This window comes from Takifugu flavidus, chromosome 12, assembly GCF_003711565.1.
Source record: "Takifugu flavidus isolate HTHZ2018 chromosome 12, ASM371156v2, whole genome shotgun sequence".
Classification (NCBI taxonomy): Eukaryota; Metazoa; Chordata; class Actinopteri; order Tetraodontiformes; family Tetraodontidae; genus Takifugu; species Takifugu flavidus.
The window spans coordinates 12,000,227-12,021,782 of NC_079531.1; the positions used below are offsets into that span (position 1 = coordinate 12,000,227).

Genomic DNA, 21,556 nt, shown 5'->3' on the forward strand with positions numbered 1-21,556 from the left:
CAGGAGCCCTTCCTGTATACAGAAATGAGCGTGTTGAGCGCGTCTGCACGGCAGTGATCCCGGTAAAAGCCCCATTTCCATTTCATTATAGAAGCAAAAAGTGAGTCAGGCTGTGTTTTCCTGAGGGTGAGCAGAGCCGCGTGATTACAGCGGCAGACCTGTCTCCTCGCCTCACCTGCCGCCATATTCCCACCACTGTTTGCTCAGAGGAGCGTGAACATTAACTCTCAAATACCAGAAAACAACATTCCTAGGTTTTGATAGCAGCCATTAGGAGGAGGACCAAGAGTTGTGACCCGTGTTAATGCACGGTGGTAGTCTGAATAAACATAAATGCGGCGTGTCTAAGTTGTCCCTTTTGAGAGATAAATCTGTGGACACCCAATAAATGTGACAAGGGCTGAAGCCGACCGGGGATTCTGGGCATGATGGTGTTGCTGTCACACACTGAGGTGAGAAAAACAGGTACTCAGCAAACATTTCTCTTGACAGAATCACAGTAGCAGGGTTGTTTGGAAGAGATTCATTACGATGTGGAGTCACTGTAAGACAGATATGAGCAGCTTATTACTATGTCAGAAGCAGCAAAACCATTTCATTTTCCTACTGATGCATTAAAAGGGCTGTTAGAAGGTGGCCAGTCTGAGCTATAACTCCATATAAGGTATTTCACCACTGTAGCTATGAGGACCGTCACTGTTATACTGAACAGAAAAGGGTTGTCTTAATTCTTGTGACCCTCAAATGTTGTCCTCACTTTGTCTCTTGACTGGGAGAATTTGAATAGTGGTTGAAGGAGTTTACTTGGACCTTGTTGACGACTGTCATCCGCAGCCCGGACCCCCTGATTCAGCCTCTGCAGGTTCTCCACAGAACACTTTGCCAGTAATTTCTCATTACAGAAATCTTGTCTCTTGTACAGATCTGTGATAATAGCAATGTTCAACTTATGAAACTATATTCCACATTTCTTCCACGCTCTTTCTTTAAAGTCTTATCATACTGGCAGCAGCTGAGACTGTGACTGAAATGGAAATGAGATTTGCTCTCTAACTCCCATGTTCCGCTGGTTTCTGCTGTTCCAGGGAGTTATTTTTGATCTGTGAACACCAGCCTGTTCAGCCACTGTCTCAGACACAATAACTTCCACCAGGGCTAATTTGCATTTGCTGAAAGGGAAGAGATTTGGTCTGTTTTGTTCCATTCTCTTTTTTCCCCATCTATTTCTCAGATGCCAGCATCTAAACAAATGCAGAGGCAAGTTGTTGTGCTTGGAAGCATTGTGATGCGGAAATACACAGAAGATGCAGTATTATGCGCTGCCCTGTCCCCTCAGCGTACCTCTACGTGATAAAAAAGAAATAAAGCAAAGCTATCAGCTAAACAGGAAAATGGATGTCCTGAACAGATGAGATCTACACATACAGGCTTTGATTGCAGGGGATAACACTCCATATTTCTTGTATTTTTTAGAACACAATATCTACATCACTGTTCTCAGCCTGCATGGTCCATGGGGGTTTAGGTCACACCCCTAGGTTTTAATTGGTTCCTTATTCCAAACCTGTGTGTCTGTAATAGATGAGGAGAAGCTTACATGTCCGATTTGTTCCAGAGTTTAACTCCTCCATTAGTGTTTGGTCTGGTGACTAACCACACTCGGCTCGATTTGTGAAAATTCATTCGCTGACCACAGCAGGTGTGTGTGTGCGTGTGTGTGTGTGTGTGTGTGTGTGTGTGTGTTTTCCACTTGACCCCCTTTCCATCCAAGTCTGAGCTAGCATTTAATATTCTGCTGCTATTCTTGGGTCTTTCAAAAATCCAATTAGGAGTCTGAATTTACAGGATTATGACACGACCATTTGGGATTTAAACTGCCTCAGTTTAGTCTTTGTGGAGGAATTATCTTTGATATTTTAGGGGCAGAGAAAAGCGTTTGCTGTTCTGTCACAAATTTGGGTTTCTGGAAATTTGAAACGCTGATAAATGAACGCTTGTTTCTAAGGCCAACTGAAGCAGAATATCAGTGACATCATTAACATTAGCCGCTCCTTCTGAGCATCTTTGGTTTAAAGTGAAGATCACATCTGCTGACGAAGGTGATGTCATATTCTACAAGCGTTGCCGTGACACTGGCTGGGGGGGGGGGGGGAGCAGCCCACAGGGTGTAGCCCACGTGTTGTTTACAGTGAGCCGGTTGCTGTGCTGCACATCCAATTCACACCTTCAGATATGTTTGTTATTTAGCTGTGCCACACTAACACTGGCAAGAAAAGAGCAAATTATATCGCAGATGGCTGCGTTTGTTTTTCTGCTGCCTTGTGGGAATTTATCTGCAGCGCTTGAATAAAGCCCGTAACCTCTTATCTTTATGTACTACTGGAGGTCACAGCAACCGTCCGGGGCCGCTCTGGTTTAAATTGCTCTTTTGCTACGTTTTCAGCAATTAGACTGCAGAGTTCCATGGCTCCACACTTCAATATCCTCGTATTTCCGTACATTGTGCGTTCACTAGTGCCAAAGAAGATGTGATACTGGATATTCCAGCGTGATGCAGCGGCATAGGCAGTCTGTGGAAAGAGTTGGAGCCTGAGCTTTGCTGCACTGATTTGCAAGTGAAATGGCTTCATCCTCAGCATAATAATGTTTTAAATGAATTTAAAACAGGTATCAGGATGTGGGTGAATATACCTTGTGTTGCATTATCCGGGCCATTTGGGGCTCTTTTAACGCTGCAGCTCCTGTTAGCTTGAGGTTCAGACTTGAGTGTTCCGGCCAAGCTAAAGGTGAACCCTGGCTTCCTGTCTGCTTTACGTCTGCATGTTTGCTATGAAATAGCATGCAATTTATCACCGTGCCTGCCACTGCCTCTTTCTGTCCATTGGTGCTCATTAAACAGGACTAGGGGACGGCAATGTGAGCAGGATGTCCAGAGGAGAAAACCCGTCTTCCAAAGGCATTATCATAATCTGGCGCTTCTGTCCTGCAGACTAACCGGGCAAAACCTCTCCACCGTGTTTGCAATGGCCTGGAGCTCAAGCTAATATTTGCTTCTATTAGGGGAAAAATTGTTGGAAGATATAGAACAAAGCTGTAGAGGGATCTATTTTTAACCGGTGCTTGATCCTCATTCTATTTTTAAGCTTTTTTATTGCAGATCTTAGACCAGGACGTTGCTCTTTCACAGATCCACTCCTCTATACGTACAGAGCCCAGGCTGTAGTGCCTACAGCTGGGAATAAAATGAAAACAGGAGGGAAGTTGGATTGTTATGCCAATGGTCTGATGCAGCCTCATCAAGAATAGATGTCTTCCTTCCCTGCTGACTTGGATGGTTTCTACCAACAAGCCCTTCTGGGGTGGTTCTGAAGGGAATTGTGGAATGTTTTCAAATGTGTGTGTGTGTGTGTGTGTGTGTGGATGAAGGAACAAGCCCGTTTCTTCCCTCATGCTGTGGGTCAATGCAGCAGGAGTCCTCCACCTCCACCGTGTAGTCACCACCGATGGCTCTCATCTCCCCTCCATCCTGAAGTATAAGTGGACCTCCCATATTTCCCTTCCCGTCGTGACCTGTGACTGAGCCTCCCGCTGGAAAGAGAGAACCGGAGGGTGGCAGAAATCCCTGGTTTAAGCTGCTCAGTTTAGATTAGATCTCGATTGCTTTGATCATATTGTTTCTGAGGCACTTTTGAAAAGAGATACGGGAAGCGTGTCAGTGATCTGACTGTCTAAAAATATCACGGGGAGGGGAGCCGCTCCACTGTTCTGCCCGTGCTGCTCTTTGATGATGAAGGAAAAAGGTTGAACTGTTCTGCAGCCAGAGAGTTATTTTTAGACCTGAATGTGACGGGTGTAATTATTGTCACCATATGGCGCTCTTATCCGTAGTTTGTCATTCTGTCATGTTTGATGGCAAAGTTGTGTTGCCAAGGCTACCACATGCAAAAAATATCATTGGCTCTTTTCACTTTTGAAGAAACTCCTGCTCAGTCCAGGTGATGCCATCATCCATACATCAACTATAATGCAGCAGCCGGAGTTTAGTGAGGGAGGCTTTTCTCAACATTGTGAAGGAGACTGCATCAAGGTGGAAGGTCTCTGCTGTGGCGTGAACATTCTCGGATGCAAATTGCTGAGAATGAGAAGATGGAAAGTGAGGCGGCAGAATGGAGATGGAGAGTCTGCACAGTTGGCCTCGGCTCAGCTGATTCAGTCTGGGGCCCTCAAGTCAGCCGAGCAAGCAAGCCTGCTCCCTGGCCCTCACTCCGCTTTACTTCAGCTAAATTCTCTACTGAAATAAGCTCAGGGGTAAATGGCAACTATGCCTGTCAGCCATTTCCTCTACATAAAATACCTTGTTTAACATCATCTTGTAAAACATAACATTCAGTAAAAGCAGCTCTGCCCATTGGAAATCAGCAGCTGACACTTGACACGCTCTCACTGCCAGGCTGGCTTTTATTTTCTCGTGTGTAGTGGCCATAACGCGCAGCACTGTAATCAGCATGGATGATGATGGGTGATATTTTGTGGGTGGCCCTCCTCACAAAGATACAGTGACGCAGCCACATGCTAGCTTGTAATTAGCGTCCCTAAGGAAAGCCCAGTTCGCTGTCTGAGAACATTACACGTGAACATCTCATCGCCCCTTTCAATAGAAAGTAAATAGCAATTCAAGCCCACAAAACCTTCAGTCTGTGATGCAAGACGCAGTCTGTTCACAACCGGATACCAGCTACAGTGGTACATGTATGACCTGTATACACATATAAATGGGTCATTTCTCAATTTCTGCGACCAATTGGGAAATGCTGCCGTATTCAGGGGCTTATTCTGGTATATTTTAGCTTCTTGCTGCCGCTCCTCTCTTCCGTGAGTCTTTCATGCGAACATTTTCATCATGACTCGTCCTCACCAGTTTGTGACTGGCAGCACATTGGGACATTCCTTCAGGACAAATTAGTAGATCCATGAATAAACCTGTCTGTGAAGAAAGAGGCAGAGAATCAGTACAGACACCAGAGTGGCAACTCCACGACCTCAAACTGAAGGAATTTGATTTACCACAAATGGATGTTGTTGTACTTTAATCATACAGAGGAAAGAATGATCTATAGACATTCCTGTTTCCAGCTTCAGTTGATAAATGAAACTTGTACCTGAACTGAAACAGAGATGGAAACTGTTTGTAGTCAGAAAGATGATCGATCACAATTGTGATAACTAGAAATGATTGTTTTTCACCCCTTACCAAGGTGGTTTCACAACAGATGTCGAAGACTATAACTATATAACTATAACTAACAATTACAAGTCAATAATATGTAACTATTCAAGCTTCATTTGAGAACTATTTTTAATTTGTCGTTTTGGTCTTTAGTGTATCCTGGGAAACATTGAATACAATAGGAACATCATGCTTATAGTAAGCACCAATCAACTGACGCTATGAATTTTTATGTATATTAAAGATAGTTCACACAGAGATCTGTACCAATAAGCTAACCCTCTGCAAACAACACCCAGGTTGGTGGTTTTAAGCTATTCTTAGAACTGAAGGTTAAAGTTGCTAGCAGCAGATTGCTAATCGTGTAGTGGTGACCTTTATGTTTAATACTGGCCAGTATAATAAGTATTATAAGTGTGTGTGTGTGTGTGTGTGTGTGTGTGTGTGTGTGTGTGTGTGTGTGTGTGTGTGTGTGGGACATTGCAAAGACTGCGTGCGTGCATGTGCCCAAAACATAGCCCAATATAGAATTACCTGTACATGCATACATGCTGCACATTGTGAGCATTTCTGTGCGCGAGGTTTCTGTGTCTGAGCCTGCTTACCTTGTCACGGGAGGGTTTCGTGGAAAACAAACAAAGCCCCGTTGTTGAGGGCAGAGGACGCAGCCTGCTGTGAAACAAGGAATTTGAAACACTCTGAGAGGAGACGTCCTGTGTTGTTCTTCAAAGTGTAGCGGCGACGGGGGAATGGGAGTGGAACGGTACAGGTAGCGCGAAGGCGGGCAGCAGAGGACAGCGGTGGAGAAAGAAGTCTGTTATCTCATCTCATCTAATCTTGACTCATCTGATCCAAAACCAATGCTCCCTATAAACTATGATGAATGCTGCTTTTTCCCCACACTTGCGGGTTCAACGGTTTGAAACTCTGCCTCTGCCTTGTGCAATACTGTGACATGTTTACATAGTAGATGGAGGATTGACTGTTAGAACAAAAGCATGGCCACAAAGTCAGATAGAGGGGATCTGCTTGGAGAGGCGGAGTCACAGAGCACATCATAGGTCAAAAGATCAAAGACAGGGGGGTTTTCATCGAAGTAAACATGAAAGACCTCACATAAAAGACCTAAATTCTACATTGTTAAATCCCGCTTAAGGTTTGTAAAGCTTAATCCAAACCAAAGCACCTGCTAAAATATTAACAGTTAATGCTAATTGTAACATTTAAAAAGGAACAACCAGCAAAACTCCAGTCCGAATACTAACTTTCTACTGCAAGTGAGTGAACTCTCCCCTTTCTGATAGTTTTAAGATAACTGCCACTGAGATTTTACAAGGGAGCACGTTTTGTCATCTTGAAACTATGAATGTTTTTCTTTTCTTTAGCATTTTTACTAAATGTATTCATATTCTCATATCTTCATGACCCCTTTATCCTTTTTGGGAGGGCACACATATAGACGAAGGCAGGATATAGCCCTGGTTGAGTTCATCACAGGGCCCTATGTGAGCTATGGTGGGTTTGGTACCTTGCTCAAGGGTACCTCGGCAGTGTTCTGACTAGGCGGTGCTTCTTCCACCCTCCCCTGCTACCTTCCTTGCTTTGTCTGCACTGGGGCCTGAACTAAGAACCCTCCGCTCCTCAGCCCAGTCCCCAACAGCTACTGCCAACCCCATATTCTTCAATTAAATCAAAGCACCAGACAAAAAAACAGGCCATTGTGGAAACTTTAAGGGGAAATTTTCCCTCAGTCCAAACCATTTAACACTTCATGGCATATTTGTATGTGACCGTATAAATTTGCTTGTCATTCTAAATTATAGCAAATGTTTGTTTTTTGATTTTTCTTGTGGTTTCAGACTCCAACAATGAGCACTAACAGTTACAAGGCAGGACAGGTTCCCTCCATCAGAAGCTCCCAGAGTGGTGGCGAGGGAGATGGACGGACAGAAGGGACGACTGAGGAGCTGATCAGAACTTTTCAGGGCATCCTTAACAAGCTCACCCCTGAGAGGTTTGAAAGCCTCATGAAACAGGTGGATGAGCTCAACATCAACAATGAGGAGACACTGAACACAGTCATTGAGCTCATCGTTAACAAAGCTTTGACTGAGCAGAGCTACAGTGCAACCTATGCGAAGATGTGTCACCACCTGAAGGGGGTAAACTCTGCATTCTTTGACTGTACGATTGGTTGAATTTGGACCAGATTATTGCTAATGATATGCCAAACCTTTCCCACATCAGGTGACGGTCCCGTCCCGGAGCAGCGATGGATTCATTTACTTTCATAAACTTTTGCTCCAAAGATGCCAGATGGAGTTCGAGAACGGACTTCTGAAGGAAAAGGAAAACAATGTGTCTGTTGCTCAAGAGGTGAGTACCAGCACGCCTACAGCGGAACGAAATATACAAGTGCAATTATTGGACTGAAGCTCAGCCTTATAAATGCACCTTTCATGAGAACTTTTTATTTTTCCTACAAAATTGTGCTTGCTCCACTAACAAGAACAGTTGCATAGTTAGATTTTGAACTCAAACTTAAATGTAAGTTTTACAGTGTTTCACCTAAATTAAATACATGTAAATCTGCCCTCAAAGGAAGGTGAGGAGCAACAGTTAAAGGTGGACCTGGAGCAGACCAAACTCAAGACGCGCGTGCGTTCAGTGGCAAACATGAGGTTTATCGGTGAGCTTTTTAAGCTGAGAATGATCACGGAGGCAATAATACACACGTGCGCAGTTAAACTCCTCCAGGACGTGTGCGAGGAGTCTATGGAGTGTTTGTGCAAGCTCCTGTCCATAGTGGGGGAAGACATGGACACTGAGGCTGAGAGGGTAAGGAGAGCTGTGTGCAACACACACACACACACACACACAAACACATATACACAGATAAACACACACACACTGTCCATGCATATACTGAATGAGTGGGAATCTTATTTTCTTCCTTTTATTTTCTTCCTTTTAGCCAAAACTCAATAGCTACTATGACTACATTTGCTACCTGCTGAAGGAGTGGAAGATGTCCACAAGAATAAAATTCATGTTGCAGGATGTTGTGGCACTAAGAAAGGTGAGATTCTTTGATGGTTAAATTCAATTCAATTCAATTCAATCTTTATTTATATGGCACTTTTCATACCCTGGGTAGCACAAAGGGCCTCACAAAAGATAAAAACAACAAAGAGAAACAGGAAAATCAAGAAACAAGAGAATCAAGAAGAAGGACAAGAAAAAAAAGAAAGATGATGGACCAAAAACCCTTCAGCAGCTTCACCAAGAGGTGAACAGACGGATAATCTGACGTTGGGGAACAAAAAAAATATATATTTATTTTTTTAAATCTGCATTATTTCATTGTCAGTACTATCATTTGTCTGAATAAAATTTAATTTATGTCCAAATATAAGTTCTTGAATATCATTTATGTTTTAGTGAAGTTGGGTAATATGCTCCCGACTGGCACCATTTATTCTGATGTGATAATCATGTTTTACTTTCTAAAGGAGTTTTGGTTAAATGTTCAAGACAGTTATAAACATTTACACTAAAACTGCCTAAAGAGCACAATCTCTAACAAGTATTAATCTTTTATAATGGTTAATCATAAAATAAAGTGCTATATAAAGTAAAATAGATTCTGATATTTTGAGCGTATTTCTTATATTTGTTCTTTTAGTGATACTAAAACATTACATTCAAGCGTGATGTAATGGGATGGAAGTGGGGGGGGATTCAATTTCATCACTTCTGTCACAATGTGGCATTGATCATACATAATATTAGAAATGTAAACTCAAAACATGTAAAAAATAGTGTTTGGCGGGCCGTGCATTTCACACCTAGGCCTTCAGTAGTGCTCCGTCTGAATCAATCCAACCCTCAATAACCATTTTATGGCTACAAAACTTCCACTGCGGGTACAGCTGTGACACACATAAAAATTACCTGATAAAACTGCAATATCATTGTGGCAAGCTCGGGTTTTAGGTTGCGGAAGAACTCGGACACAGACTCCTGCCAGCTTATGCAGCAGTTCGACTGCAGAAAAGCGTCACTTTATTAAACACGAAACTGGAGACAAATGAACGAAGGAAGGTCTTCAATCACACACATAACCTGGCTTATGGTGTGCAAGTGCAAACAGTAATTAAAAACATCAACAACCAGAACTAAATAAATAGAACACTAACATTGAAAGTTGCAAAAGATAACATTTACAACGAACAAAAACCGGGTTAACACCAACCTGAACCCACAGACACACTGCCACAAAGCATGCTGGGAAATCCCCACACTGACCCTCCCCAACACGCTAAATTATTTAGGAATATAGCAACATTTTAGTATAATAATCAGGATTTTTGATTTTACTCACCAAAAATCCTGATTATTTGTACACAAAATCCATCCTCCTTTCTTTCCTCAAGAAGATTTCAATTACTCTGTTGTGCAGATTATCCGTGCGTTTCAGTTCCATCAAGAAGTCCATTTCTATCGCCATCGAAGCTACTGCTGAAAGTCAAGCCTCTCCTGTCGTATTTCTGGCATAAGTTTTAATTTGCTTTAGGGCTGAGAATGTCCGTTCAACAGAAGCAGTAGACACGAGGATGGTCACTGCCAAACACAGTCTATCAGTCTTTTTAAGATTTCCCTATTTTTCTTCACCGTTTCGTTGCGGAGCTCCGTTTCCCTGCACACTTGCTCGCTCCGCTGTAGATCCACTCTGGTTTCCCTAAAAGTTTTGGAAAGCACCGTTGCTTGTAAGTGTCCGGCAGTGCTTTGATGCCTCGTTGCTGCCTTGGTTAGGCAAGCCAAATTTACAAATCCAGTGTGGCTCCAAACACCACGTCGATCAGTGGCAAATAACAAGCACTCCCAGCAAGACAATTAGCAGTGTTCCTCGGAGCCTGTGAGCCCGGAGTACCGCTCGTAGTTAGCGGACTGAAAGTGGCGGACAAATCCTTTTCCCGGTTGCGACAGGCTTGTTAGCTTCGGACTTGCCCGACCTTGCTTAACGATGTCCAGCTTTTCTTGAAAAGTCCGTCTTGAAAATGGCTTTGACAGTAAATCAGCGACCAAATCCATTTCTTCTCCTACTTCAGCCATTGTGGGTTGACAAAACCGCTATTAAATCAACACAACAATATCTTTGCTTGTGCAGCTCGCTACAGATGCAGTTTGCTAGCTCTGGCTCGTGCACTCTATGACTGTCCAATCAAAGCGCGTGAATACGCTGACGTTTCCTACGCCTGCTAGAAGGCCTTGGGGTCGCCAACTCAAAATCTGATTGGTTGAAGCAACAGTTTGATGACATTTTTTTTATGCTACAGGGCCTGCAGAACTGATTGTGAAGGCCTCCAGGCAGATTTCTCTGACCCTGGCAACAGATAGTGGCTGAAATGTGATTGGTTAAATGCTTGAATATGAAAATACACGTCTGGAAGCAGCGCAACCAGGGGGCTGGCAATGAAAGGAAGTGGACAGACCATTTGGAATTATTTAAAACGTATTCATGGACAAAATATAATTAACATCAGTCTGTGATTCAGATATTTTTAGGCCAGCAGAGAAGCCCTTGCAGGCCCTGACGGCCCATCACTGGTGTATAGTAATCCATACAATTACAAGTGTGTGTGTGTGTTTGTGTGTAGTTGAGATCAGAGCTGTGTTCACCTTCTCACATTCTTTGAAATTATCAGGGTGATGTTTGTTAGTTTGTTTGTTTGTTTGTTTGCTTGCTTGCTTGCTTGCTGTTTTGTGCTACTTGTCGTTATTCCATTTTGGGTTTGTGCACGCAGCCTCAGTGACATCATATTTTACTGGTCTCCATGAAACTGCCCAGAACCAGTTTCGGCTAAAGAAACTCACCTCAGCCCAAAATGGTTCATCCTTAACAACAATGTTTTTTCCAAAGAAAATTGCCACAGAGAGACAGTGTTTGTGAAATTTAAATATTTTATGAGTGTTTATTCATTCCATGAAAAGCTTATAGAGGATAAAGTGGATCAGATCAATTATTCATGTCTGTTGTTTCTGATCAAGCAGACCACTATAGATGTCCAATGTATTAAATATAAATTGGGGGGTAGCCATATGTTCTCAGCTAAATGGAGGCGCTTTTGTTGGAAATAATCCCCAGAAAAGGGTAGTCATCCATTTGACCTTGCAGGTGCTGCTGGTTGAGCACTGAGAAGCAGCCTCGACAAACACCTAAATGGAACAGGTTTGTCCAAAAGCGTGGTGAAAATCCCCCAGGAAGCCTTTATTTTTTCACACTTTGGCGTTAGCATGTTCACTGGTGCTCCCCCACTGCTCTGCTGCTTTCCTCCAGATTTACTTACACAATTCCCTGAGCTGATGAATACAGATGTGGTGAGGACAGGTGACCCGAGCCACACTCGCAGCCTGGACTGATTTATCCCAGCACTACGCTCCCCGCTTCACATCACTCATCTCCCCAAAGACCAGGATGGAGACCATCTATGGAGAGGACAAGCAGTCCTTGTGGTGGCACTTAGGATATGGACAGAGGGCAAAAGGGCAAAGTCATTTCAAACCAGGGCCAAATCAAACAAGCATTCTGCCCCCACCCACTCCCACTGCTGATTCCTTCAGCAAGCACAACCTGTTTGCTAAATGGAAACCTCCAGCGCTCCATTCTCTGTCAATAAACCTGAAAAGGCTTGACGATCAATGACACAGAAGGCACTCAATTTTCCTTTTAAACTGGGCTAATCAGCTAATTTGCTTTGGTTGCTCTGGTATCCTAAGATGGTGACAAAAGCAGCTCAAAGGTCGGCCGGTGGGCAGAGAGTGTTTGCCTTTTCACATAATTCAAACGTAGCTTCTTATTATTTGCATCATCTGACCAAATACGCCAGCAGAACAGATTAAACAACAGTTTACAGAGAGATCACGTTCACACTGGATGCTACATAAAGTCTCAATGTAAATTAAACCTGTGATGTTTTGAATAAATGGGTGAATTTTGATCCAACCCTGGTTTTCAGATGTCTCGGATTTTCCCCATCTCTCATTTCCCTGTGTGTTGTTGTGGAACATGCCGGTGTTGGATCCAAATACTTTCTAATGCAGCATGATGGAAATTATATTCAAACATGCATGACTGATCTGTTTACTGTGACGGCTACAGAGGACACCTAAACATTATTAGCCTCCCCAAGTAGATTTAACCCAAACAGCAATCAATCTCGTTTCACTTCAACTAATAGCATCATGTCTACTGGCTTTATTCAGCCAGTTGTTCATATTTTGGTGAATGAATTCCTTTTTTCATATGCGATGAAGCAGCTCAATCATTTCCACCTTCACTAACACGGCTAAACCGGGGCGAGCACTTGGCTTCCTGTCTGCAAACTGCCGCCTCCCTCGCCTTTAATCAGAGCATGAAAACATATTTTTAAGCTCTGTCTTTCTCGTGTTCACTGTAAAAGACTCATGAATAAATTGAGGAAGGACACACAACGACTTCTCAACTCTGGGTTTGACGTCACAAGGTGACGAGGCTCATTCAGGGGGAAGTGTTAGAATCCAGTGAGCATGAGAGAGAGCACAGCACTGCATGGAAAGGTCAGCAGCTGTGGTACTGCATTAGTTAAAGGGTTAAAACGTTCCACAAGAGTCTCTCTTAATTAACAGACCCATTGATGCTCCAACAAATGGAGGAAAAACTTCTTCATTTGTTGGTAGGAAACACTAAAGCAGTGGTGGAAATATGGATTAAGATGGTGAGTTGAAACTCTACAGGATAAAAAAGTGCAAAAATAGAATGAAAAGGCTGTTTATCACGTACATGAACGTTGCTTCTCTGATTGAATGAGCCTCCTTTTTGACCATATTGCATTAAGTCTCATGTAATCAATCAGCTGGAAGGATTTAAGGGCCCAACGTGTGCACGTGGGCTGAAAAATCACCGCGCTCGTGTAGTCGACTCTTGTCAGACTGACGAGCTTCGGGATTTGCGGAACGTTGAAGGAGAGTGGAAATTCATGGAGGCGGACCTATGGTGTTGATTTTACTGCTGTGAGGAGGAGGTGACGCTCTGAAGGTTCCTAATGTGGGCTCGAGTCTCACAGGAGCTTCACCGACTCATAAACTAATGTCCTATTTGGATCAATATACAGAACGGCCGGTGTTCTCCTTCAGATGCCTGTCATAAACTTAGGCGTTGCGCCCTCCTCCTCATTAAATCATAAAGACTGCGCAAGTCGTGAAACTTTAACAGTGAACCACATGGTTGCTAAAAATAGAAAGGTCTTAAACAAAAGAGATGCTTCTGTCACTACACATTCCCCTTTTGCCTGAGATCCTTTGAACCACTCATCTGTCTGAAGCCCAGGGGTCTGCACAGACAGATCAGCTGGAGCCCCCGCAGGGTGTCGTCCTGGCACCAGCACGTCCTTGTGATGTCACCGTCCCTGTGGACGGGCGCCATCTATCTGTTTGCTCCGATTTAAACTGCAAATCCACTTAAAAGTACATAATTCATAAGTATTTCCAGCTAAGTGGCGTTGGATCTGCAAGATTTAAAAAAAAAAATCTCCCACGCAACGTGTGAGAAGGTCTGCCACGTCATCGCCATAGTTACTCGCACAACACGCTGACCCGTCCATGCGGCAAATGGCATTGGAATTACATTTCTCCTACTGTATAATAACCGAGTGTGTTCAGTGCGAAAGAACAGTTTCCACACTGGTGACTTTTGGAGGCCGGTGGTATAAATATCAACCATCTGTGAAGCCATCTGCATTGGTCTGCTCCATCATGCAGCAACGCCAGGCCACCAAGCCCAGACAAGCCGCCGCCCTTGGCACAGTTGTGAGACAGCAAGTGTAAGATCGCTGCTATCAGTGACAGATCGACCACCTAGCACAATGGAGGTGTGGTCATCTGTGAAAGGAGAGATAACCTCCACGTCTACTGGGGCTGCAGAAAGGCTGCAAGGTGGAACGCAGGTGGGCTCACTGTTGCTTTTCCTATAGAGTGTTTCTGTCGGAGTCTGGCTGACAGGCAGATGTCCAACATAGCACCACTGCTGATTCAGCTCCAGTTTGACACTTTCTTTCTAATTTTGGCCAGTTGTGCTCCACGAAGACCTCTTCTGCTGCCAAATCTAGTCGCCTTGGTGATTAAATAACAGTGGACCAATGTGGATGTAACCTCCTGCAGCATCTAGAATGTCACTGTGCTCTGTGAAAGCCAGGATAAAGGAGAGATTTGTGGGGGCACGTGCTCGCTTGTGCATGAGAGATGTTGTTTCAAGCCGTCTGGTTATTGGGACGGAAAGGAATGGAGGAAAATGCTGGTGTTGAAGGAAGGACTCGAGGGTATGGGTGTGTGCTGGGGGTTGGAGAGAAAATCCTTTTGTTATTTCGATAGAATGTTGCGATACAAAAGGGATTAATTTGTCTTGAGAGTGGCCATCAGCACAGAGACGCGCTGCCCTCCCATCAGTCTGCCATGCTCAGTGATGCCTGGAAGACCTTCAGGAGGATCTTCCTCACACAGAAATGTATTTTTTTTCAATCTCTTTCTAAATAAAAAGAACACAACACGGCTTCTGGTTGAAAACAGACGCAGATAAGGCCTTTAATCACAAGCATGTGTCAGCGTAGCCTTCAGAATATAAATAACCGTGTGTGTCATTCCCATGAAGCAAAAACAGGCCGTTTGTTGTGTTTACTGGCGTAAACGTAGCTTAGCACCCTGAGATTCTAATCTTTGGTCATGAATGTATAAGATATAAAGAGTCAGGAATGCTTGACTGGTTTCTACTGCTCTGCCTGGTTAGTGGACATTGAAGCCATTCATGTTCTATCTAAATCCCTTACAGCAGGTTTTAGTCATAATTAATCTTTTCTTGAATTTACTGCGATTTCCGTCAAAAAAGGGCTCCTCTGAGCTCATCCACAAGCATTCTTTATTGTTTTAAACTGTCTCTGTGGTGATTTACTCTCTGGGACGGGAAGTATTGAGATGAGAAATGAGAAAGTAAGGATTCCCCCTCTGACTAAACAGTCATCTGATCGAAGAGCAAACTCTCAGGATGATCTAAATTGGCACAGCCGGTCCTCACAGAGAGATAAAAACAATGCAATCGATGAAGGGAGGAACGAGTTCGTTTCTAGCGTACATTTGGGAAATGGCTGACATTTTTTTCGCTGCCCATCCTGTGGAATCTCTCACCATGTATTGATTCATGTGATTCTACCACTTTGCCTAATTTAATATGGGGAAATCAATGATGGCCCCACCCTCCCCAGTAGCTGTCTTCCCTATCTCACGGTCCAGATGCAGACACAGACTGGTCCATACTCCACAATCTTGTGTCCACAAAGACTGGTGATACTTTTCCTGTGATGACATCATTTCTGGCACTGTGGGAAAGGTGTAAACCAGTAGACTTGTTTTGCTGGTGATGTGCGTCACAGTAGGAGTCATAAAAATGATGTATGGATCCCACAACATGGCCAAAAACAGCATTTACATCAGAGCTGGGTTATTTACAAAAGACAGGTCTGTTTTCACGAACATGCACATAAACAATGCCATAACTAAGCTGTGAAGTCACCGAGCCCAGTGTTTTTCTAGTAGTTTTTCCATCTTTCTATCCACATTCTGTTTAAAGAGTGAAGTTCCAGTTTTGTTGGAAACGTTTTACTTTCTCGTTTCTTGACAACAACAATCCGAGCCGGTCTGTTGCAGGACTGTGTAAGAGAACTTCAGACTCTAGAGGTCTCCATCCATCCTTCAGCATCCCCTCATCACCCACCTATGCGCCCTCCTCCCCCGCCTCCTCCCGCCTTCTCTCCAGCATTTTGTGCGGCAGAGGAGTGAGAGAGGAGAGACTGCTGAGGTGGAGACCGAGGGGGACCCAGTCAGACAACACGTCCCGCAGCAGAACCAACCGGGGAACTTTGATTTGACGCCCGAGCTCAGCATGACGATGAAGAGGAGTCGCGTCGCTCGCTCTTCTCTCCCTGCTTCTTCATCTTCTCCTCCTCCCACTCTGGGGGCTTAGATGTGTGGGGCGCCTGCAGCATAGATTGCTCTTGGACGCGTGTGTTCCATGAAGATCCGTTTCTGGGCCATTCTGCTCGTGTGTCCGCTGATGGTGCCGCCCGGTTGCGCCTTCACTCACAGGTCGGCCGAATGAACGTGAAGGCAGCCTGAGCGCATTGTTTCCAGCTCCGTTGCATGTGCGGGATTCCCAGCCGCGATGTCTGCGATATTCCTCTCTTTGTTTCTGGGTAAGTCTCCACACATTCCTGAAAAAGAATACAGTTGGATCGAAGCAGGCAGGATTCTGCAGAGGTGACGTGCGCCGTCGTCTTTGTTCTGTTTGCACATGTCTTCATTTCACTGTTAAATCACGTCACATTTCTGGGAGATTCTTCCACCGCGGCTGTAGAATGATGTCAGCCTGGAATCCTGTTATGCGCTGCCATCAGATGTGTGTGATGTGTGTTCACAATATTCACGAAACAAATGCAAAGTCAAGATGGACTTCCAGACAGGTTGCAGTTCACTCATTCTGGCTGAATTGAAGAGAGGCTCCTGATCCTGACGACTGTGATACTGTCTGTAATATAAACATGCCCACTACAGCTCCACAGGCACTAATGTTGTTGAACGGAGGAAAACATCTCAAACACAGCTCACACACCCATAGAAAGATGTTTCCTCCCAGGATCCGAGATGTTTCTGTTTAACACCAACTTCTAGCAGCAGCAGTAACCATCGGATGAAGCTGACCACAGGGGGATGGGTGGGGGTAAGTGGGGGGGCTTGTTGCAGCAGTACCCCAGGTCCACTTGATTACAGATTACTGGAAGTTAGAGTCACCTGAAAGGCTTCCTGTCAGACCCCCCTCACGGATGCCACGTCAGCTGAAGTGCTGGGCAGAAATCAGCAAATGCACCTGTCACCTTTTGCTTCGATGCTTAATTTTCGGTGAGTGTGTTTTGATCCGGAGGCGTGCGCGATGCTTGCCTGCTGTCTCACCCTTGCAGCTGCTGCTCGTGCACTGTGTTCTTGCGTGGAGCGGCCGCTATCAGCACAGGCCGTCCTTCACTTATGGGGACCTCTCAGCTCGCCTCTTGCCAAATACATTTTGGTAAAGGTTCAATTCTGCTGTGACCTCTGAATGAGATAAGCAGCAGAAAATCAAAGGCTGTGGATTAGTGTTGTGTGCTCAGGGGTGCTCCTCATACATTGGAGGCGCTAATTTAGCGTCGGGACAGGCGTGTTTCTCTCTCAGCTACTGGAAATAGATGCCAGTTGTGTTTACATTATTAATTCCTGTGTGGGGCATTTTAATGTCCTAGCTCCGTGGCAAAGAATGTTCTCCCTTATACATGTGAGAACACGACACAGTTCCTTTATTGAGAGTAGGAATTAATTGCTAATAAGGTGAAAGCTCAGTGTGGCTGCTGCTAGGACGGTATAGGAGACAGGGGTCGTTTTTCCATAAATGAGGTGGTTTTCTGGCAATACTCTGCTCTACTGTGCCCCATTCGTTTAATTTATAGGGTGCATTAATTCAAAATTAACACCCATGCCCACTAAAGAGGAGAAGAGAAGAATCAATAGCCATTAATAAGGCTCCATTTCCTTTATATTTGACTTTGGCTGTGCAAGTCCACAGACATCCTTAATTTAATATCTGCTGGACTGTTCACATTACAGATAAGTAGCACAACTAATTGCCCCAGAGGGTTCTGATGCCTCCTCCTGCGATTCTGTCAATACAGTGAGAACCTGAACAAGGTCAAACGGAGGAATGCGGATTCAGATTCAGCACAGGTCTGGGAGAGCAGAGATGGATTGCCCAACTGTCTTTGCTCTGGATTAAATGATCCTGAATAAGGGAACCTGAAAATGACTGTCCAAGCAGCAATAACATACCTATAAGTCACTGGACAGGAGTGCAATTGAAAGAATGAGCAGCTCTCCTGGGCCCGAACCTTTGCGCCCTGGGCCCATTTGTGCACCAGTCTCGGACGATTCGGCGCCAAAGACCACGGCACTGCAGTGTGTGTGTAGTGACGTGATGGTGGCAGCGCCTGTGCACGCACGTTTGTGATGGATGTAGATGAAGAGAGCAGTGGCTCCAAACAGAAATTCTGTCCCTATTCTATATTTAGCATGTCTGCCGGGGTAGGCAGGGGAGTTCTGAGATGCGAAGATGACAGGAGCCTCCTGAGCCAGAGGTTATGAAGTGTCATCTTGATGTGCTCGTGTCTGAACGGCGCACCCACACACCCAACCACCCATTTCTGGCATTTCCACAAAGCTGGAGACATTTCCATGGTTGACGTCACGTTAGCAGAAATTCAGCCCGCTTTTGATCTGGAGTTGATGTGCTTTAGACTTTTATAGGTCTACGCGTTGCTCCCTCTGTTTCTATACTTGCAGCTGTGAATATACGGGAGAGCGATGAGATTTTCTTGGTGGTTGTGCGCTTTAGGAAGGACAGCGATCAGTCCAGTGTAGTTGAAACAACTTCTCCAGGATTGATCTGCTGGTCTGCATTTCTCAGCAAAGTGCATCTGATCAAGAAGAACCTCCACACAGGATGGACCCACGGCCTGCAGAGGTCTAGCTGTCCTCGACACAATTACCCTCATCGTTAGCAAACGCTGATTTCTCTTCGGGGCACTTTCTCCCTAAAGCGCACGGCCTTTGAATGACAGCAGGCGTCCCTTGATAATAAGTCACTCTTTTCCAGAGCCTGAGGAATTCTTCATGTTTCATTGATTGGTGCCGTCTGAAGCAACGGTCGTTCCATTCTGTCGCAGCAGGCAGGACGTCACGCTCTGAAGGACTGGGATTGCGGCGGGCGTTCCTACTTTGTTCCGTAAATGCTTCCCTTTTTCCGACCAAAACATCTGAGTATAATAATAAATAAATCAGAATTCAAAGCGGTGGAATGGATGATCCTCAGCTCTGATTTTCCCACATTGTTTTTCAGCCACACCCTCCGTTTCCAGGCTACTCTGAACGAACTTCTTCCTTTCTTTTCTGTCTTTTTCCCTGTCTTTCTCTTCTGTCTTTCTTTTCTGTCATTTTCACCTCATTTCGTAACCCTCCAGGCACATGCCTGACCATAGCTGGGCCGGTGTAGTATGTCTAACCTATAAACCCTCCCCCTTTTTCATCCTTTACTGGGAAAATGACTGCCAGATTATTTTGGAAGGTATGAGCGAGAACTGCCCGCTTCACTGCACCGCTAATCTACGACAGATGTGGTGCAGAGGTTAGAATCCACATTAAGAGGAGCCACATGCACTGCGCTCTCCATTTCTACACAAATAAGTCTGAACATTCTCTCAAATGGTTGAATCGTACAAATACGTCAAACATGTGGCTTTTTTCCTGTAGTCGTTGCAGTGTGAGATCCTCATAAGTTTAGTGTGTTAGGAAATTTGTTCTGTTACTCACTACTAACATTAGCGACATCGGAATTGTGCTCCATTTAATTTATACCCTGTATCCTTGTTTTAGGTCCATTTCACCCTTGATAAGTTAACTAGTCTCACCCCTTAATCCAGTAAGTATCACTGGGTGTAAGGAAATAATTGCTGCTAATTAGCTAACAATTTTATCTTAACTAGCGCAGCCGACTTTAGTTTGGGAAATTCATGGACCGTTTTATTGTGCTGTAATGATGTTACTTAAACAATCAGCATCTAGTTTCAGTCAAAAAGATAGATTTGGTTAAATAAACTTCAATAATGAGCCAAACAGTTTTAATATATAACTCACTAATTAATCCTATTTTTAATTTTACTGAGCACAAAATCAGAAGCTCCAGAAATAAAATCGCCAGTGAGCTCTTTGATGCCAGGATTATTTCCGACACCTAACTTTGCTTTAGCTTCTCCTTCAGTGGCCATTTTCCCCGCTGGGCTGGAAGGATTTTTGCCCCTTTTGAAGTGAGTGGGAGCTGTGCTCCTCGCTGTTGTATCTTTCTTTAGCTTCTTTATGTGAAGCGGTTTGATGCATGTGTGCATCAACATTTAATCAGGGTCTATGGTTGCTGTATGTACACAGTGAGGAGATGAAAGAGCGAAAAAAATGGCTATGATAAGCGCTAATGCGGTTGGTGACGTGGAGCATGGAATTGTCTCCTATTGATCCACCACATTAAAGGTCTGCCCTGATTCGCTGCTGCTCTTGACATTGCAGGGAATATGATTCCATCTATCAACAACCAAACGCTGTTCAGCGGCAGAAGCAAAGGTGATCAAAGTTCTCACAACTTACAATAAAAATACATTGAAGGAACTGTGGTTCTTCTCCTCCATCTGGAACATGTGCTTTCTACGTTCCCCTTCTCTGAAATTAGATATTTCTTGGTTTTTGGAACAACAGCTTCGCCCCGACTGTTCTGGAAAAGGAGCCGCTCGAAAGGAAACATTCAAGTCTGCATTAAGCAGCTTTGAGGAGACTAAATTGGCAGGAAGAGGAAGTGGGAAAATGTCCTACAAACACTTGCTCATGTGTGGCAGCTGCTGCGTCACAGCAGCAGGACTTGGAGGACTGTCTTGGAGGCCTGGAAGTCTTCCTTTCCTCGCTGCATGTCAACATGATATAAAATCATTGCACAACCTGATGTTTTATGTCGTCTACGAGATTGGAATGTCGCGTTTGTGAGTGATGAAGTGTCAACATCACGATAAACCCTCTGTCAATCACGGTGGCGCCAGCGTTTTGACTTTCTCCGCTGCAGAAACGCAGCTGGATCCGGTGTCTTCGCATTAACACTGCCACACTGAAAGAGCATCAGGACCTGCACTAAGTGGAAATCATTAATTCAACCCCCTATCATATGTCAGAGTGCCAGGCCATCGATCCTATCCTACTGGTAGCTAAATTGGTCATGTGGTGCACCTGTCAAACACCGTTCTGGGGCTGCACCTCATCTCGCTCCATGAATATTGATTTTCATGTCCAAACGTCAACTTGGACGTTTGAGCAACTCACAGTGAGGTGACACGCTGCATGCTGTCGTCCCCCTAAATCTCAAAGCAAAAGGGTTTTTAATCCCTTCATTTATCCCGCATGTTTCCGTGTTTCTCAAGCCCAAAACATCGACGTTGCTCCAGCCGACACACGGCAGTTGAATCCCCAGGATCCATTGTTGATGTATAAAAGACGCCAGATATGTTTTGGTTTATCCCTCTCTTCTTCTTTCTTGGTTTTCTGAGCTGGGTGGATGGTGGGGAGGGGGGGGGGGGGGTGTTCCATGTCCCTTTGTTTAGATGCCTGCTGTTTCTTTCAATTTGAAGCTGTTCA

The 21,556-nt window shown here is 44.5% G+C and overlaps 3 protein-coding genes and 1 long non-coding RNA gene across 4 annotated transcripts in view; 3 read left to right on the plus strand and 1 right to left on the minus strand.

Moving 5' to 3' along the window:
* Positions 1-305: 305 nt before the first annotated feature.
* LOC130535350 (eukaryotic translation initiation factor 4 gamma 1-like) lies at positions 306-7,425 on the plus strand. The gene is made up of 2 exons (XM_057050336.1): positions 306-452; positions 7,087-7,425. The coding sequence occupies exons 1-2, from the start codon at positions 426-428 to the stop codon at positions 7,423-7,425; spliced, it is 366 nt and encodes a 121-aa protein (XP_056906316.1). The 5' UTR covers positions 306-425.
* Positions 4,434-6,205, minus strand: LOC130535027 (uncharacterized). The gene is made up of 3 exons (XR_008953021.1): positions 5,833-6,205; positions 5,065-5,164; positions 4,434-4,984 (listed from the first exon to the last, which is right to left on the minus strand). It is a non-coding gene; the product is annotated as an uncharacterized LOC130535027 (long non-coding RNA).
* Positions 7,421-8,962, plus strand: LOC130535122 (eukaryotic translation initiation factor 4 gamma 3-like). Its single transcript, XM_057049988.1, has 4 exons — positions 7,421-7,603; positions 7,829-8,065; positions 8,202-8,306; positions 8,385-8,962. Exons 1-4 carry the CDS (start codon positions 7,544-7,546, stop codon positions 8,406-8,408), a joined length of 426 nt encoding a protein of 141 aa, XP_056905968.1. The 5' UTR covers positions 7,421-7,543; the 3' UTR covers positions 8,409-8,962.
* A 7,085-nt stretch (positions 8,963-16,047) lies between these two features.
* Positions 16,048-21,556, plus strand: part of clmpb (CXADR like membrane protein b) — a 45,485-nt gene continuing 39,976 nt past the window's right edge. The window contains exon 1 of the mRNA XM_057049633.1: positions 16,048-16,506. Within this exon, the coding sequence (XP_056905613.1) occupies positions 16,476-16,506 (31 nt within the window). The 5' untranslated portion in view covers positions 16,048-16,475. The remainder of the gene's footprint in view (positions 16,507-21,556) is intronic.

Coding starts and splice junctions, on each gene's coding strand:
- LOC130535350 (XM_057050336.1), top strand. CDS start 426: ATGATGGTGTTGCTGTCACACACTGAG. Junction 453..7,086: donor TGTTGCTGTCACACACTGAG/GTGAGAAAAACA, acceptor TTGTGGTTTCAG/ACTCCAACAATGAGCACTAA.
- LOC130535122 (XM_057049988.1), top strand. CDS start 7,544: ATGGAGTTCGAGAACGGACTTCTGAAGGAAAAGGAAAACAATGTGTCT. Junction 7,604..7,828: donor ATGTGTCTGTTGCTCAAGAG/GTGAGTACCAGC, acceptor CTGCCCTCAAAG/GAAGGTGAGGAGCAACAGTT. Junction 8,066..8,201: donor TGGACACTGAGGCTGAGAGG/GTAAGGAGAGCT, acceptor TCTTCCTTTTAG/CCAAAACTCAATAGCTACTA.